Here is a 17779-nt window from a genome sequence, read left to right on the forward strand (position 1 = left end):
GGATCCAAGCCAGCTCAGTTATCTAGAGATCCTGGACTAAATAAAATAAATAAAATAATTCGATAGTAAGACTTCACGTTTAATGTTATCAAAATCCCAATCGGTAGTGCCTCAGTAGTGATGTTATCCATGGGAGTTCATGCTAAAAAACTTCCCGCAACGAAATTTTCTTTTCTTAATCCATCTCGGTTTTGTTGACTTGTATTAGTAGATAAATTGTTTAATTAGTCATTTAATCTTCATTTATTTGTAAGTCAAGGTAATAACCACTCCATGACATTCTAGAAGGCAATGCCTCAACTACTCACTCGTCTACTTGTATTAGATGGAAAGTAGGAAATAAAATGACGGAAAACAACAACAAATTTATATTAATCAACACCTTGCTTAAACACCTCCTCTCTCTCTCTCTCTCTCTCTCTCTCTCTCTCTCTCTCTCTCTCTCCTCTCAGATAACAGACAAGAGGACCCACATCATGTCAATTCCAAGTTGTATTCCAACGTGAGGACTCACGTGGCACACACTAATCTCCTTTACTCGGTCTTTTTTGCGATGATGATTATTATGATTATTATTATTAAAATGATGGCATCCACCATCCATGTTAACGCATGCATCCCCGGATGAGCCAGTATACATCGCATCATCATTCAATTCTTTGGAGGGTGAAATTGTAATTGCAGTATCCACGTACAGCTATGGGGGACAATCTGTGGGACGCTTTCGGGTAATTGCCCAAAAACTTCCTCTTAGTTGGATAACTCAATTCCTTGTTCCCAGCCGTTATTCTCCTTCCGTTATTCTATTCTTCCTTTTATTCGCCATTCCCCTCTCCTTCCCGCAAGCATTGACTCAATCTTACCTCGATTCTTATCCGCTGCTTCTTCCCCGCGAGCTATGAGCAACTCAGACATTGATCTCGGCTCATCCCCCGCCATCGAAGAGGAAGAGGTACTATTTTTACTTGTAATATCTTCCTTTGTCCCTCTTTTCTGGGATAGAATACTAAACCTACTTGATCTCAGGATCGGCGCGATAACGGTAGCCGGGACCCTAGCGATACCTCGTCAGCCACGGCGGCGGCCTCCCCGGAGCCGGCGAGGCACTGGAGAGACGTGTTCTGGCTCCTCATCTTCGTCCTCCACCTCTTCGTCTTCGGCGCGGCACTCGGTATCCTCGGCACCAACCGCTTCCGCAAGGCCGATCGACTCAACATCGATCGCTTCACCAACATCACCGGCGGCGGCGCTGCGCCGCCGCGTCCTCCGCCGGAGCAGCAGCTGCGGCCGGCGGGGGAGCTCACGGAGACTTTTTGGCCGTTCTACGGAGTGGCCGGCGGCGTCGGGGCCATGCTCGCTTGGGCGTGGCTCTCGCTGTTGGGGAGCCGGGCGGGGCAGATGATGAAGGTGGCGGTGCATAGCCTTACGACATATCTCGCCGTGATTAGTGTGCTGTGCTTCTGGGGGGAGCATTTCTTGTGGGGAGTTGCTTTTGCCATTGGGGCTCTCTTGCAGTTCCTGTATGTCATGTCCGTGCTGGATAGGTATTGGTTAATTTGATGCCCGTCACTTATTTGATTTTATGTTCCAAAGATTCAATTTTGTTTGATGCGCTGGTAGTGGTTTGAAGCACTTACTGAGATATAAAGATCTCTTCTTTTACCAGTAACCAATTTTAAATTCATTCATTCAGATATTATATCGTGATAAAAATAAGACCTAGTAATGTTGAGCATTAGCACCCAGCCTAACGTTTATGATTTGCTCCACATATCTCGACAAAGACCTTTGGTAAAGAAACAGGGAATAAGAACAAAGTAGTTTAGAATTTCCTTTTTGTAGAGTAATGTTTCTTGGTCAACAAAGGCCTACCAATTTCCACTGCACTATATGTAGTGGTTTGCGTATTTGGACTATCTATCACCAGAAATGGTATCTTCTATCCATTTGGTGATGCTGTTGAGTACAGATCTTATCAGATTTCAAACTTTTCTCTTTTTTGATTTTTCTTAGCTGCATTCTTGGCTTATTTGATGAAGATGCAGTAAGATGACCCAACCTGTCAAGCAACTGAGAGTAGTTTCCTTTGTTCTTAAGCTCTGAGTGCTCTGAACTTGCTTAAAGAAAAAAGTGTTTTTTTCTTGCTAATTTGAAGAATGCATAAACTAGATGGATTTTTCTTAGTCATCCAAGACGCATGACTTTATAGTCAGCTTAAGTAACAATCATGATGGACTTTCTTCTATAGGTTTCCTTTCTCAATGCTAGTGTTGCAGAAGGCTGTAAATATGGTCTGGGGGCTTCCAGAAGTGATGAGGGTTGCATATATTTTTATGGCCATCATGCTTTGTTGGATGGTATTATGGTCTTTTGGAGTAGCCGGTATTGTCGCCTTAAGCATGGATGATAGTGGGCGTTGGTGGCTCCTTGTGGTGAGCGGGCAAGTCTTTTATCTTCAGTCTACCACTTATGTAATATTGCCATTTAACCTTTAAAATAGGACTTTGCTGATAATATGATGTTCCTTCTTGCTGTAATCACAGGTTTTCTCAGTAAGTTTGTTTTGGACTGGAGCTGTGCTGTGCAATACAGTTCATGTTATAGTATCTGGCATGGTATTTCTTGTTCTCATCCATGGTGGTCGAAGAGCTGCATCAATGCCTCCAAAACCACTTTTGAAGTCCCTACGCTATGCTGTAACAACTTCTTTTGGCAGCATTTGCTATGGATCACTTTTTACAGCTGCCATTAGGACTTTGCGATGGGAGGTACCCATTTATTTATATTTAGATGGATCTTGTATTATTCATTTCTTAATTTATTTGTTTCGTTTTCCTTCTTTTTATTGTTCCAGTGGGATCCGCTCTCATTTGTATGTGTTTCATCATAAATGATGAACTTTGCCTATCATTTCATGCCATTTTTATTTGGTTTGTTTAACCAAATGCTTCAGATCAGGGGAATTCGTTCAAAAATTGGCAACAACGAGTGTCTGCTTTGTTGCGTTGACTTTTTGTTTCATCTTGTGGAGACGCTTGTTCGTTTCTTCAACAAGTATGCATATGTCCAGGTTGGTTCCTGTTACATTTTTCTTGCCATGATTATTCTTATACAAGAAGATAATTTCACTTTTACTAGGTGTTCAGTTCATCATGAACTTGTTTTTTGTTCTGCAAGAGAATAATCCCTGTTCCTAGATTATGAACTCTTGTCTTGTTTTGCGTGCATGTTCATATTTTTGTGGAAGAGCGCTTTCATTTCTGTTGCATGCCCTGCTTTTAGGACTTACGGCAAGAGAAACTTACTGGTATCTGTAATTATGCGTCATTGGTAATTCTTGATATATTTGAGAATCGTGTGGTTTGCCTTGCCTACATACAGATTGCAGTTAATGGAAAGGGCTTCAACCGTTCAGCTAGGGATGCCTGGGAGTTATTCCAGTCTACTGGAATTGAAGCACTCATTGCCTATGATTGTTCAGGTGCAGTCCTATTGATGAGTACTATTTTAGGTGGGCTTATTGCAGGAACATGTACAGGGGTTTGGACATGGTTTAAAAGAAGCGATAAAGTGATCATGGTTGGTTCAACTGCTGCATTAATGGGCATGATCTTAGTGAGTCTTCACTTTATATTTTATTCTTTCTTATATTTATGCAATGTGCACTATAGAAAAAGGACGATTTCATATCTATTGAACCATAAGGATTTCATCTCATCATACAGTGACATTCCGGTTACTTGGATTGTAGTGCTGACGGCATGATTTCTCTTCTTCCTCCCTACATCCTCCTCAATGCAGTAGATGGTCTTCCCTCTTTCTTTCCCGAACAGGAGGGAACATGTTTGCCTTTGACTCCACCCGCTACCAAAATTGCCTTTGCTTTGGGTTATTCATTTAATCCATATTTCACTAGTGAAAAATATAAACGTTCTCCCGCTTGATATGTATGCATACTTTTCAAGTTTTCATCAATAAAGTATAGGTATGCCCTTTTGCTATATTTATGTATGTTTTTCTGAGTCATTGTTAATTGCCATTTCAATTTATAGTTGTATTCCTTTGAACATGTTAACAGATTCATTTCACTATTTTGGTCTATATCACTATCTGAGTTATGTAGTTGTTGAGTAGTTATTGCGTTCTTCCTCTAGGTTCTCCTTTGTAACTACAACAGAAACATGATTCACATACTTATCAATCTCTTCAAGCTTTGTTGGAATTGTCATTTTTTGCAAAGTAAGCTTATCAGCTTGTAATCACGTCATTCTTTGACACTGTTGCATTGTTTTCTGAAAGAAAATTTCTTTTGTCGTCAATAATTAACCCCAAATCTAGGTGCCTCTTCACCATTTTGCGTTCCAAACATAAATTACAAAACAAATGCATTCAACTGTGTTGATGGATAAACGAAATAGCCCTAATACTTTGCTGATTCTGACAAGTTTCCTAAAGCTTTGATCTTCTCTAATTTGGATTATTGATCTTTCTCTTCTTTCCAGGTGGGACTAGCAGTAGTAGTTGTTGAAGGTGCAGTGACGTCGATATACATATGCTACGCAGAAGACCCCTCGTTGATTCAGAGATGGGATGCCGAATTTTTCAGTCAAATGTCAGAGGCACTGCACCAAAGATTGCAGTATCGAAGTGCACGAGCTAGGGAGGTTATGAACAGCAGGCTTGATCAGATATCGGATAGTCCTCATTTAAACTAACATTGCAACAGATTGGATGTATTACATTCTCATTCATTTATATAAAGCCATCTTTTTCTTCCACAGAGTGATGAAGTCCATATGTCCCAACTATATATATGTTTGAAATATGCTCCAAAAGGTTGAGGTATCTAGTTTTGCTATACAATTAACTCCAATCTCTCATTGCAGTAAGTGAATAACAATATCGATGAGGAAAACATTATTCCCAGCAATTATACATTTCCTTCTAGATTCTCTGCAAAGTACTAGCCTACGGGCTAACCTGATCAAATAGGCTTAACTAGTGCATAAAAATCACCGGAAAACTTAGTTAATCTTTCTCGAATCATGACCTGTTCAACCACATCGATAAAAGAGGAGAGTTTTGCCCGTCTTTTGTGATAAGGCAGTTGCCACTCTCCACTGTTTGCGCCTATGAAAGAGTCAGAATGCACGCATAACAACCAAACCCCAACAGACTCTCTCATCTCAACCCACGTAGCAATCACAACTCACTCTCGTCCCCCACGTATACCTCCAAAATCTTGAGCTTTTATAAATCACATCGATCGCCGTCCCTATTCTTATTACTCACGAGCAAGTGAACACTTGCTACTACTACTGCTGCTGCTGCTGCTGCTGCTGCTGTCAGTTATCACTGATGGCAATGGGATCAGGAAGCAGGGGCTTCATGTGCCCTCTTCTCTTCGTCAACTTCGTAATGTACGTCACCGTTCTTGGCCTCGCAGGATGGGCACTGGACAAGTACATCGACTGCGAGACTCGTCAACGTCAGTACCTCGAATAACTTTATCCAAAGTCTTTGTGGAATAACGCTATGCTTCGTCGTTGTTATTCCTATTTGCTTATTCGTGTAGATTTACGAGGCAATTCGTCGACTGGCTACTTGGTGATATTCTCGTTAATAGCGGGGGCAGTGGGTGCGTGCTCGGTGCTTGCAGGCCTGCTGCACGTGAGAACGTGGCGAAGTGAGAGCTTGGCGAGTGCGATCTCTTCTGGGTTGGTGTCATGGGCCCTCACAGCCCTCTCATTCGGGTATAGTACGCCATTTACTCCTTAATCACATTGAATAATTTCTAATTAATTATATTTTCACCTAACCTCTTTAATTGTTTTTTTCAACGCTTTAACCTCTCAACCATCTTAATATCTCTTAGATTTTCAGTTATTATTTTCTTTTCTCTAAATATTTCAACGTAAATATGTTAATAATTTATTCTGAAATACTACGTTGAAAGTTTTGGATCCCGGCTGAAGTAATACTAAACAAACTGCAAAGCCTAAAGCAGCATTAATTTTCCTTTTCTTTTTCTTTTTCCTTTTTCTTTTCTCTTTGCAGTCTTGCATGCAAGCAGATAAATTTGGGAAGCCGTGGGAGAAATCTGGTATGTTAGACAAATGACACATTTCTATTACTTATTTTACTTCCTACTCTTTACCAAGTGAGAATTAATGCTGCAGAGAACCATGGAAGCTTTCATCATAATCTTGACCTTCACACAGTTGCTTTACCTCATTCTTCTCCATGCTGGCATCATGAGCAGCAGATACGGCCCTGGTTACCGGAATTATGATGCAGATTATGGAATGATATCAAAGGATACAGCAGCAGCAGCAGCAGCACGAGGAGCTCCACCAAATGCATGAAGAGTTGAAGTAGTAATTGGAAGAGTACCACAAAGTTCCTTTTTAGGCCTCTTCGTCCTTTCTTTCCAAGTTCAAATGATTCCTCTTTGTTTCTCTTTTCTTCTCCTTATTGTTTGTTTGATCACTAGTCGCTGGTTTCTGTGAAGAGGAACTCAGCAAGAAGAGCTAAGTGATCGCTTCCCATTTCCTGAAATTTTAGGACAAAGGTTTAGTTCATAGTAGAAACTAATTTTCCAATTAGATAAAGAATGTGCGGTTCAAAAGCATAATATTTCCACAACTCATGGATTCTTCAACTAATATTGCACCAAAAGAGGGGACGGGGTGAAAGAAATATCTGAACTCAGAGAAAGAACAATAAGAAGGTGATCTGATTGTTACATTGATTGTATAAGTACTAATTGATATTAGTACTTCGTTTGCATACACGCCATTTCTCCCGTAACTTCCTTTTGTCCAGATATATAAATGCCTTCTATTATCTATTAGAAACATCAAGCTGTGAAGAACAATATAATGCAGACTATAAATCCGACCGATCTGCTATCCGACTCGATTTTGATACGAATACAGATATAAATTAGTTAATTTTAAATACGGATACCATCGAATTCTAATCCCGATAACAGATATCAGTTTAATTGCATATAATTATTCGACCCAACTAGTTACCACTAACACAGATTTCTTCTCTGACAGAGTTGAGAAGATTCTAAGCTTGTGAGGGAATAGTTACTACTTAGGAATAAAATAATAAGGCACATGGAATCTCTATCTCAAAGCAGGCATCAAACATATTTTTGCTTATATATATACATATACTACTAACTATTAATCGCCCATTATATTCATTGTTCAATCATTCCACTGGCAATGGTTACAGAAATTGAGAATTAATCAGAACTTAATTCGGACGAAAGTTCAATTGACATCAAACCTAAACCAACAAAAGAATCCTAAAACCACTCAAGCAACTAGAGAGAAGAGAAGAGCACAGAAAGCTTAAAAAAAAAAAAAGATTGTTTTTAATTATATAAGCATCTAAGTTTTGGATTTATTGTAAAAAAGCTCCTCCTTTTTAGATATTTGCAACAGTTGACAACCTACCTCCTCTGAAATTCGACAAAGAACGAGCATCCTCGGCCTCGATACAGCGGCCTTAAGGCTGTGCAATATCTCTTACTCCTCCTCTCGAGGTTATACCGGCGGAGATCTCGAGGTGTAGCGAAGACAGTGAGCGGTCGTGCTTGAGCCGGCGGCGGCCTGACTCCGGTAGCTACGAGCCGTCGCATCCAATCGGTGAAGGACGAGGTCGGGGGACGGGATAAAGCAATCGTGAAGGGAGCGTTGGATTTTTTTAGACCGGGCTTGAGCTAGAATCCGACTCGGACCCGTTAAGACAAGTAGGGAACTCCACAAGTCGTCGAAATCAAAACCTGTCTCTCTTGAATTGCAAACATGGAGAGACTGCTTTCCGCTCTCTTTCTCTAACCTATTTTTAAAACCCTAACTCCCTTCTTGTGCTTCTTTTCCTTTTCGAACCCCTACTTTACCTTCTCCTTCTCCTCTTCTTTGGCCGGCATTAGTGGTAATTTGAGAAGACCGCAAATTCCAAGCTAGTAAGCTTTTTAATTGAATGAACTTCCTCTTCTTTGTAGTTTTCTTGCTTCTTTGTTTGCTTTTTGCTTTTGAAGATAGAATTGGCGTGAATCTCTTATTGCTCTGCACTCTCGTTAACTTCTATGTGTCTTGGTAGGGAAAGGCAAAAGAGGATGGTGAAATCAGATGCTGCGGTTGAAGTAGTGTACGATCGTTCAAGTTCTTTCGGTAATGGATCTCGGCGCAGAAAATTTGAGAATGAACGGGATAACTTCATGGTATTGTGTGGATTTCTTGTTTTAATCCAAAATAAAGGCTAAAACTTGATGCTATTTAGTTTATCTTTTACGTGTATGAGCCCTTGCTAGCAATTTCTTTGTTTCATGCCACGGAGAGATATGGAATCCTGCCGATACCTTGTACTTGTTTTAGTAATTCCTCATGAACCCAGTGTGCTATGCTTCCACATTGGCCCCCTTCAGAAGACCTTCCTTCTCAGCAAAGTAGTTTACTCAATCATTCAGTGTAAAAGTAGAATATTAGAAGGAATTTTGAAGCAAGGAGAATTCAATTTGTTTAAATTAGATAAGAAAAACTTAAAATTCCCCTCCATATATTCTTCTTTTACCTCTTTTTATCATGAAATGTAATTGCTATACACTTACCCTGCATTCAAATATCATAAAAGGATGTGAAAGATGTTTGACATTTCCTCTTTCCAAACAGACATTTTTTTTAATGTATTTGGCTCTTCCTGAGCTATTCGTGTGCTTTTTGGAACACATTGGAAGTCTCTTTATTGTTGCCTTCACTGACCTATTTTCAAAGTTTTCAGAACTTTTGGTTTATTGTAAAAATTGCTATCATTCATTTGATTTTCTTTTGCAGTCTGCGAATCTTGCAGATATGTATCGTAAGCCAATTTCTACAGAATCTTCTGGTCGGCCTGACGTAGGGAATGAAGACATGGACATAACAAAACTACTAAAAGATATTGAATACCTAGGTAAGTATTTGATATCCATGTTTTTAATCTCTTTCTGAAGCGTCTTCTTTAATGTTTATAGGGATTATTACACAGCCATATCAGTTGGAACATAGTGATCAAGATCTGGCCAAGAAGAAAGAATAATTAGGCAAACCCTGTAGTTACATGCTGCCATCATACTTCATCCTTTTTAATCCGGTGGATATCCTTCTGGTGTGGTGTTCTTTGTTATGTTCGTTCACAATATATACCTTGCCTTCTCCACCTAAGTAACCACAATCTTCAACCAAATTATTATTCTTTCTTTTCTTTTCATGTATTAATTCTTGTGTCGGGTCCTAGATCTCAGTTTCTCATTTGTGCAGCTGTGTTTTATAAATGAAATTATATTAAAATATCATCGTGTAAACTATGTAGTTATTTGTGATATGACTGTACTGTAGGAAAGCTTGGTGAAGCAAAATGTAGATTGTAGTAAGTAATGCCTTTGAATTAGAGATTCAGTGAATAGCATGGTCCATATAAAGGAAGTAAGACATTGAAACATGAGTCTCAAGATATGCATATCTTTAAGATATGGCATGCTAAAAGTTATATTTTCGTTAAGCGTTAAACCAATGTCTCACTATTAGCATAAGGAAAGGAAACCTATATTGTTTTCCTTTCAAGTTAGCAGCCATTACCATATGTCACTATATTCGGAGTATTCTCTGAAGCATCCATTTTCAGCCAGTGTTCTGGTTCTTACTAAGTTTCAGGTAACCATATAGTAGCTATGAGAATGGAAAAATGACTGCGAGAATGAGTGTTTTGAGTTCATCTCTTATGCTGGTGTTATGAGTTAATTAATATGACAAGATAAAGTCATACTGTTTTAACATAGAGACAGTGTACTCTATGTTCCTTAAAGGCCAGGATACACTCATTACTCTGTCCTTTTTGCTTTGCTTGACTAGATTAATATTGCAAGTAGGGAATCTTTTTTCCATTATGAACTCTTGTATCTATTTCACATATTTCTTTTCTGCCAAAGGTGCCTCCAACATGACCTGGAAAGAGAGAAAGCAGCTGGAGAACCAAAATATAGTTTCTTTGGGTGGAAAGGTGAGATTTTTTTGAGAACTCTTGACATCTGTAAGCAACAATTTTGTTACCTTAACTATATTTCATGCTGTCTTAAACAGCCTCCTAAGAAGCACCGTACTCCATTAAGTGTATCAAAAGTGGCTATGAAGAATCAAAAGAAAAGAGAACAAAAGAAAATGGAAGAGGTAAATTCTGACTATATGTATTCTTTTCTTCTACTCACATGCATGTTGGTGACTGACATATTTCGAATTCTCCATAGGACATGATACTTGGCCGATTTGGTAGCCGTGGTGCCAAAAAAACCAAAGAACAGAAGAATAAACCGGAGGATAGAGCGCTGAAGGCAACTGAAGGTCATTTTAGGAAAGGTGTCCTAAATGTGAAGCATCTCATGTCATCCAAACCATCAAAAAGTGATGATGGGCCCCAGAAGAAAATGAGGAAGGGAAAGAAGAAAGGAAAAGGGAAGAAAAAAGGTGGGAGAAAGGGACGCTAATTTTATCTTTTATGGTTCTGTAATCTGGCCAGGTTATTAAATTTTCTTTGAATTCTTTAGGAGGAGAAGCCTCTTAAATTACAGATTTTCTTCATGACAATATCTTGTCCATTTGAGAGCCAGATATTTGGTTACTCCTATAAGCTATGTAGGAACTTATTTCAGTAAAACTAGTAATCTTTCAAATGGCATATCCTCTTTGCAAATATACATTGTCCGAATATTTGTTGTCGCCTTGTGATGGGCGGTACATTGAGTAATTTTACTCTGAGAAATAATAGCAACAAAATTATCAGTTGCTTAGGTCTTGTAATGCAATATTTGAATTGTTGATTTCAGTGTTGTTCTACCTAGGATTCAATTCGGCTGCTTCCCTGAGCACTCGTGGGGATGTCTCAGTTCTTTTTGTATGTTATGGGGAGAATGGTTAATTCATACCAACATCTTAAAATCCTTTTGTGAATATATTATGTGTGGAAGTACAGTAAAAAGAAAGACAAAAAAGAGAGTGTATGGTAAAATTTCAGCTGCAAATGCTTCTTGGTGATCTGTTATTTTAGATATAAAATATGACACTATTATTATCCCGGAAAGAGGATTATAACAAAAACTAAATCCTTGAAACTGAGGTGAATTATTGTCATTCCAAAATACTATCTACTTAGATTCCAAAATATTAATCGGATGATATGTAATTAAATTTGTTTACTTTTATAAGTGGAATAAGAAATAGGCAATCCTCGGAGAAAGAAATCCTTTTATCCAATATCTTAGACAAGATCATAGAATATCCTCCAAGATAAAAGAAAAAGGAAAGAGGTAACACGAATGGAAAATTAATTTGTACCATCATGGCTGGATAAGAGTAGGGGTTGTAGACTGTAGAGTCTTTTTTTTTTTTCAATATGGTATATGGTATTTATCTCTGAAAATTAAGGGAATACTTTTGGGACAAATAAGGCAATGCTCTTAATTTCAAGTAATACTTTAACATAAACTAAGAAGATCTTTAATAAGTTTCCTAAATTTAGGCCTTAGAATACGCGGTTAATTGATATCTGAGATTTACCACTGGGAAAGTTGCTCATTATAAATATGGGACTTATACCCTCTCTGCATTAGATCAACAAGTTCGGAAGCTAGTAATAACACAACGAGAGATGGTTAATTCGAAGGCCACAGCGAGGTTATCTTTTACCCAGCCCGTTGTGTTTTATTCATAACCTTTATGTTGGAATTTTAGTACGTTGAGCAATGTTAGGATAATTTTTTTAGCTTAATCTTGAGATTGGACCATGGTTTATTGAGTAGCATTGATGAAATTAATTCCTTAACTGCGGATATGAGTATGTGGTCAAAATATTTCTAGTTCAGCATATCTTTTGCTGCGATACATTCGGTATACATATATATACAAACATAAACACATCATTCATACAGACACCCATGTAATGCACACGCACTACCTTATAGGTTTACCTAGATACTGAATCATTTCTTTTTTCCCATCAGATTAAGATAATTAATGACTAAATAATGCTAAAATATTAGTATATGGTTACATAAAGCTTTTGTGTAATGGACTATGAAATCTACAAGGTATGGTTACCTGGGTATATTAATTATGATGATGCATTATGCAACTGCTGCAAAATAGTTTACATGCAAGACAGATGCTAAGAAGAATTGGGGCAGTCAATCGCCATGACATACTTATGCTAAGGTGATAAACTAATTATCATGAAAAAATTAAAACCATTATATGGAACAAGCAGTCACAAGAAAGTGATGCTGTTTTTCACACTAGAATATTTGTAATTCTTCTATATCTCTAATGAATAATCCATCAAATAGCTTACCTCCTCCTCCTTTCTCATACTTCTTGTTATCACTAGCTTAGTGGCACAATAATTAGTTTTGAGTATACTTCAGGACACTGGCAACAGAAGCCTGCAAGCCAATTCCTCTGCCACCAAATGAAGGCGGAGGGTATGAAATCGACAGCAGGACACCAGCAAGAAAATCTAGAAAGCCAATCCGTCCACCCCCAGAGGGAGGAGGAGGTCAAATTCACAGCATGACACTAGTGAGAGACTCTAGAAGGCCAAGCCCTCCACCTCCAGATGAAAGTGAAGGGGGTAAAATCCACACGGAAGTCCAGCAAGAATCTCAGGAAACCCAAGCTCTCCACCACGAAATGAAGGTGTATACATCAAAATTACTGGCAACAGAATCTAGGAAGCCAACTTCTCCACCACCAAATGAAGCTGAAGGTGAAGGAGGTCGAATTCACAGTGCTGAGTTCTGGAATACCAAACTCATTGAAGGGGAAGAAGTAAAGAACAGTGATAATGGCAAATGCAAGTCCTAAAAGGAAGATTTGCTTAGTATATGTTAAACCTAATGTTAGACCAATAAACTGTTGCAAGAATATGAATTGCTACAGAACAATATGACCTTATCTAATTTGATGCCTCTCTAAATGGCTGTATCATTTTCTCTGCAACTATATTTGACTTGAACATATAATGCACCAGCTATGAGTGCTCATAACTGATAAGTTCAAATAACATGAAACATTCTACTGATCCAAGAAATTGTCGTCAAGAATTTTAGATAGGAATGTCTCCAACATCTTTCTCTTCTCCTGTAGCGTGTTATGATAATTAGTCACAGAAAGCTATTGTTCTGCTCGACAGAGCTTGATATACTATGATACTATCAAGTTTGTAATCTAATATATAATAATTGTATTCTGCTGGTCAACCTGACCTGAGCAACATAAGTTCACCTCAGAACGAAATGAAGTGGACCTGAGCTTGGATCATTTATAACCTTACTTCCACTGCCGGAAAACCAAAGGACATTAAAGAAAAGTGTGAATCAACTAGCTTTTCTAGATTGGGAAATTCAAAAGAATGTTAACCGTGTATTGAAACTTAGGTTAAACATCCAGTTTCAGTCATTTTCTAATCTGAAACTGCAACTAATCAGTTTTCCGGTCTAAAATAAGAGCCAGTTTTAGATTCGTGGCAAGAACAGGCCAAACTAATTTATGGGGCCTATAAGTAATTCGTGATACTTCCTTCTCATTTCTGATCTCTTTAACAGATGGCAACATGCAGAAATTAGTGAGTACAAATGTGCAAGTAGCCTAAAGCATCGTCTTTATATTTAAATACACTATAAAATTTATGTTCAGCTTGGACTGGTGAGTGATAACCTTCCATTTCTCTACAACATAAGTATTACAAATATATTTTCCTACTTTGTGAAGAAGGATAAGTCAGAAATAACCAGATTTAAACATCATTACCATTCCAACCTTTAGATCAAAATGTCACAAAAGTTACGAACTTTCTTAATGACCGCTGCCAATTTCTAAAATTCCATCTAATACACTAAAGTAAAACATAAGAAACCAACATCAGGAGACAAAAATCCATGACAATTGTTCAAAATGAAGAGTACTTTCTTTATTCAGGAAGACCAATAAAGGGAGATTAAGTGGGCGGTACAGCCAAAATCTACACCTTCTTGCAGCGAGCCACCTCGGCGTCATTGGGGAAGAAGCCCATGAGTCGTCCTGCGGAGTTCTGGTAAGCGTACATAAACCCACCCATGATCCCGATCAAGCCTCCCGTCACCATCGACGGCCCTCGGATGTTGGGCTTGATCCCTAAACCACCACCCTAAACGCAGTGAGAAATCCTAACCCTAACCCAAACCATAGATCTAGAGAAGAAAAAAGGGGAGAGGAGGGAAGGAGACCTGAGAGGTAACCGACGGTGACGGACACGGCGGTGATGGTGGAGAGGCGGAGGTAGTCGAGAGAGCTAAAATTGGCTACCGTTTTGGTAAACGGTGGGTTGCGATCGACCACCGGGTACTCCGGTTTCACCGACGCCGTTATGTCCGTGTTCATCTCCGCGTTCCTCTTTCTCGGCTTCTCTGGCTCTCCTCGATATCTTATTTTCGGCTTACCAATGTCTACTAGTTTGCAATGTTATTATCCCTCAGTAGTGGCCCAAAAGCCCAAGTAGAGTTCGCAGGCCTCATGGTCATCAGCTATTGGGTTCGCATTTCTTTTTAATCATTCAACCATCCATTTTGTTTTTAATGCCTCAAAAACAACTAGTTAATTTTAACATGGCAGCTGGGCAATTCACAGAAAATTAAAAACCAGGCTCCTCATTTATCAAATTATAATTTCGATTTTTTTTTATTAATTTATCTCTAACAAATCTTTAAAAAATTGTTATGTCCTAAAAACATTACGCATCACCTATCATTTATTCACATTAACTATACAAAAAGTACGTTCTAATTTTTAAAAAAGAATACGCTCTAATTTTTAAAAAAGAATACGTCCTAAAAAACATCACGCATCACTTATGTAATATATATGCATCGCCTATATAAAATATACACTGTAATTTTCAACAATGTGCATATTAAGATTTCAAAAATTATATATATAATTTATATAGATCACTTATGCAAAATGTACGCTTTAATTTTGCATAAGTGATGCAAAATGTCTAATTTCTGATTTATAATTAAAAGAAGAAATTAGTAATAAAAAAATGTCTGATTTATAATTCGATAAATAGGGGCCCTATTTTTGCTAATTAAAATACTAAGAAGTTTTTTTTTTATACCATGGCAGCTGCTACTAGAATAGAGAATATTTTATTATTTTTAAATTGAAATATCTAAAATCCCTCTCTTATTAAACTGATTAGCCAGCTCTGCCACAATTGACTAACAGTGGACTTACTTTTAGAGTAAATGAGCGTGAGACTTGAGACTTAAGATGAGGTCCAGTCTATAATGGCGGCCAGATTTACAACTAATGATGTGCCAGCAATCACCCAGCTTGTGGAAAATGGTGACAAATAATGCAGATTATTCGACAAACCATGGTTGAGAATATTAATGTCAAGATTTTTACCCATTCCTCTTATCCTAATGACTAGGGGAAGCCTACGTAATATGAGTAGCGTCACATCTCTCCCTATTAATATAGTTCACAACGGATGAGGAGGGGTATAAGCCAACTGTAAGGCCAGAAGCTCGGGCTCTGCATCTAATCCTCTCTATCTCACTATAAGGAGGCCATAATATCTGCACCCCCATGTATCCACCACCAAAGCCCTATGGAGACTATCCACCACCACCCGGGGCGGCGGCGCCACTAGCCACCGGCATTCCGATGAGCTCCGCCGAGCAATACTACGCCCCCCCGTCCATCCCTTCTGCTCTCCAGATCCAGTCTCAGGCGCCGATCCAGTGGTCGACCGGCCTCTGCGACTGCTGCGACGATGTCAGCAACTGTATGTATACACACGTTCTCATGATTTCTCACTTTAAAAAGCTAAACTACAATTCAAACTCCCTTCTCTTCTCCATCTTTCTCCAGGCTGCATCACTTGCTTCTGCCCATGTATAACCTTCGGCCAGATCGCCGAGATCATCGATCGAGGGTCGACTTGTAAGTAATCCAGTCGGTATAGGAGCTAGGGTTATTTGGAAAAAAAGAAATTCTTGAAAATCAAGTATCTATCTATCTGACTCGGAATGTTGAATATATAATTTGAAGCTTGTGGGACGAGTGGAGCTTTGTATATGCTGGTGATGTGCGTGACGGGATGCTCGTGCCTGTACTCGTGTTTCTACCGGTCGAAGATGAGGGCGCAGTACTCGCTGCGCGAGAAGCCATGCTGCGATTGCTGCGTCCACTGCTTCTGCGAGACATGCGCTCTGTGCCAAGAATACCGAGAGCTCAAGCGTCGTGGCTTCGACATGAAAGTTGGTATGTTCGGGCAAAGCATGCAAATCAATTATTTGCGCACTTTGTTAAAGAAGGAATAGTATATAATTTAGTTAAGAAGTTGAGGTAATTTAATTTCTGCAGGCTGGATTGTAAACATGGAGAGGCAGCGACGTCAGGCAGCAATGATACCACCGGAGACGCCAGAAGGCATGACTCGATGAAATGCTTGCAAAGTTAATTGCAATATTAATCTAATCCACCAGTCAACCAACGTTTCGCTTTGGGAATGTATCTTAAATTGATGCCTGCCTTTAGTATTGGGCTAATCTCAAGTGACTTAATGTAACAGATGTTAAAGCCATATATGATATATGTGCAAGTATATACACGTTCATATCTGTTATCAGTACGTAAGAGGAATATTAATCCGAGATTCTTCTATGAAATATACACTCGTTTCAAACCCTCTTCGAGTATCTTTAAGGATATATATATATAATTTAATATAAATTTTTTTTTCTATTAGATTCTTTTTCGAGTAAATATAGAACAATGGATCTATTAATTCTTTTATAATCCGACACACCTCTATGTTTGAGTTGATACTTTTTAAAAGGGCGTAATATACGGTCAAATTAATTGCACCACCATTACTAAAAGGCAACCATCCCTTGTCCCACAAATTCAGACAATTTGCTCTTAATATTCCTTTGTTATTTTTTATATTCACATATCAAATTTCCTCAAGAAAAATTGTATGTATACACAAAGTCAAAAAAAGAAAAAACATTAACATCTCATAGACTTACACCTAACTTGACTTGGAATTGACCTCGCTCTGAAATTTCCTACACAGAATCTTGTTTCTTTCCTCGCTCCCAGAAATTTCCTAAAAGCTAGATCAACTTTGTCATTTACTTAGCGACGACTTGGCTTTCGAAGTAAAATTAACTCTTTGTGGAGTCTAAGTTGCGTTCTGAATGATTGAGGGCCAGGCTTTGGCCAGCTAAATGTGTTGTCCACCGACAACCAATTGAAGGACCGGTGGATAATGGTCGCTCTACAATAATTGATACCTAAGTGATTTTATGTAAGCCATGACGTATGTGTATATGTTAAGTTCCATGCTAGATTGTGCTAAGCTGGAATAAGAAAGTGTTATTTTTTTTTTCTTGGCTTAATTGAATTTATACGGCTCTGGCAACTTAGGCTTTTACATATATATGCCCAAGTATTCATGTAAGACTGTGTATAATAAATATCCTGCAGTAGAATTTTGGGCATAAGCGTCATGATCCTGGGTTAAAGTAGCCGTATTACTGACTCTTTCTCCGATCGTAATTAACACAGTAAAAACAAGTAGCGTTTGATTGATTATAAAAATAAAATAAAAAAAAATGGCGAAGTTATCAAATCGAATTAACGGAATATCTCCGTTTCTTCGTCATGTACTCAAATTGTGTTAC

The 17779-nt window shown here is 38.5% G+C and overlaps 5 protein-coding genes across 6 annotated transcripts; 4 read left to right on the forward strand and 1 right to left on the reverse strand.

Annotated features, from left to right (window-relative positions):
* Positions 1-722: 722 nt before the first annotated feature.
* On the forward strand, positions 723-4778 carry LOC140760615 (uncharacterized). 2 transcript variants are annotated; one of them, XR_012104419.1, is made up of 8 exons: positions 723-952; positions 1027-1544; positions 2249-2432; positions 2544-2768; positions 2954-3070; positions 3382-3615; positions 3726-3985; positions 4503-4631. XR_012104419.1 is itself a non-coding variant. In XM_073097643.1 (7 exons), exons 1-7 carry the CDS (start codon positions 899-901, stop codon positions 4713-4715), a joined length of 1545 nt encoding a protein of 514 aa, XP_072953744.1. In that variant the 5' UTR covers positions 725-898; the 3' UTR covers positions 4716-4778. The 2 variants fall into 2 exon arrangements, 1 of the variants encoding a protein (XP_072953744.1); XM_073097643.1 differs by lacking the exon at positions 3726-3985 and having other exon boundaries at positions 725-952; positions 4503-4778.
* A 439-nt stretch (positions 4779-5217) lies between these two features.
* On the forward strand, positions 5218-6764 carry LOC140760607 (membrane protein PM19L-like). Its single transcript, XM_073097630.1, has 4 exons — positions 5218-5488; positions 5576-5753; positions 6058-6103; positions 6180-6764. The coding sequence occupies exons 1-4, from the start codon at positions 5359-5361 to the stop codon at positions 6363-6365; spliced, it is 540 nt and encodes a 179-aa protein (XP_072953731.1). The 5' UTR covers positions 5218-5358; the 3' UTR covers positions 6366-6764.
* A 765-nt stretch (positions 6765-7529) lies between these two features.
* Positions 7530-10741, forward strand: LOC140760606 (uncharacterized). Its single transcript, XM_073097629.1, has 6 exons — positions 7530-7984; positions 8122-8242; positions 8853-8970; positions 9986-10056; positions 10137-10223; positions 10301-10741. Exons 2-6 carry the CDS (start codon positions 8138-8140, stop codon positions 10535-10537), a joined length of 618 nt encoding a protein of 205 aa, XP_072953730.1. The 5' UTR covers positions 7530-7984; positions 8122-8137; the 3' UTR covers positions 10538-10741.
* Positions 10742-13826: 3085 nt separating this feature from the next.
* On the reverse strand, positions 13827-14520 carry LOC140760237 (uncharacterized). Its single transcript, XM_073097105.1, has 2 exons — positions 14309-14520; positions 13827-14216 (listed from the first exon to the last, which is right to left on the reverse strand). The coding sequence occupies exons 1-2, from the start codon at positions 14460-14462 to the stop codon at positions 14065-14067; spliced, it is 306 nt and encodes a 101-aa protein (XP_072953206.1). The 5' UTR covers positions 14463-14520; the 3' UTR covers positions 13827-14064.
* A 1065-nt stretch (positions 14521-15585) lies between these two features.
* LOC140760203 (cell number regulator 2-like) lies at positions 15586-16707 on the forward strand. Its single transcript, XM_073097054.1, has 4 exons — positions 15586-15873; positions 15960-16031; positions 16140-16352; positions 16455-16707. The coding sequence occupies exons 1-4, from the start codon at positions 15675-15677 to the stop codon at positions 16532-16534; spliced, it is 564 nt and encodes a 187-aa protein (XP_072953155.1). The 5' UTR covers positions 15586-15674; the 3' UTR covers positions 16535-16707.
* The last annotated feature ends 1072 nt before the right edge of the window (positions 16708-17779 follow it).

Source organism: Typha angustifolia, chromosome 5, assembly GCF_048772165.1.
Source record: "Typha angustifolia cultivar Huaian chromosome 5, ASM4877216v1, whole genome shotgun sequence".
Lineage (NCBI taxonomy): Eukaryota > Viridiplantae > Streptophyta > Magnoliopsida > Poales > Typhaceae > Typha > Typha angustifolia.

What these genes read in the sequence shown, in the direction of transcription:
- LOC140760607 (XM_073097630.1), top strand. Translation starts at nt 5,359, where the DNA reads ATGGCAATGGGATCAGGAAGCAGGGGCTTCATGTGCCCTCTTCTCTTC. An exon ending in CTCACAGCCCTCTCATTCGG is followed by an intron (nt 5,754 to 6,057) that starts GTATAGTACGCC and finishes TTCTCTTTGCAG; the next exon opens with TCTTGCATGCAAGCAGATAA. An exon ending in GAAGCCGTGGGAGAAATCTG is followed by an intron (nt 6,104 to 6,179) that starts GTATGTTAGACA and finishes TTAATGCTGCAG; the next exon opens with AGAACCATGGAAGCTTTCAT.
- LOC140760203 (XM_073097054.1), top strand. Translation starts at nt 15,675, where the DNA reads ATGTATCCACCACCAAAGCCCTATGGAGACTATCCACCACCACCCGGG. An exon ending in CTGCGACGATGTCAGCAACT is followed by an intron (nt 15,874 to 15,959) that starts GTATGTATACAC and finishes ATCTTTCTCCAG; the next exon opens with GCTGCATCACTTGCTTCTGC. An exon ending in CATCGATCGAGGGTCGACTT is followed by an intron (nt 16,032 to 16,139) that starts GTAAGTAATCCA and finishes TATAATTTGAAG; the next exon opens with CTTGTGGGACGAGTGGAGCT.
- LOC140760237 (XM_073097105.1), bottom strand. Translation starts at nt 14,462, where the DNA reads ATGAACACGGACATAACGGCGTCGGTGAAACCGGAGTACCCGGTGGTC. An exon ending in CACCGTCGGTTACCTCTCAG is followed by an intron (nt 14,217 to 14,308) that starts GTCTCCTTCCCT and finishes GTGGTGGTTTAG; the next exon opens with GGATCAAGCCCAACATCCGA.
- LOC140760606 (XM_073097629.1), top strand. Translation starts at nt 8,138, where the DNA reads ATGGTGAAATCAGATGCTGCGGTTGAAGTAGTGTACGATCGTTCAAGT. An exon ending in ATGAACGGGATAACTTCATG is followed by an intron (nt 8,243 to 8,852) that starts GTATTGTGTGGA and finishes TTTCTTTTGCAG; the next exon opens with TCTGCGAATCTTGCAGATAT. An exon ending in AACAAAAGAAAATGGAAGAG is followed by an intron (nt 10,224 to 10,300) that starts GTAAATTCTGAC and finishes AATTCTCCATAG; the next exon opens with GACATGATACTTGGCCGATT.
- LOC140760615 (XM_073097643.1), top strand. Translation starts at nt 899, where the DNA reads ATGAGCAACTCAGACATTGATCTCGGCTCATCCCCCGCCATCGAAGAG. An exon ending in CCGCCATCGAAGAGGAAGAG is followed by an intron (nt 953 to 1,026) that starts GTACTATTTTTA and finishes ACTTGATCTCAG; the next exon opens with GATCGGCGCGATAACGGTAG. An exon ending in TTAGGACTTTGCGATGGGAG is followed by an intron (nt 2,769 to 2,953) that starts GTACCCATTTAT and finishes CAAATGCTTCAG; the next exon opens with ATCAGGGGAATTCGTTCAAA.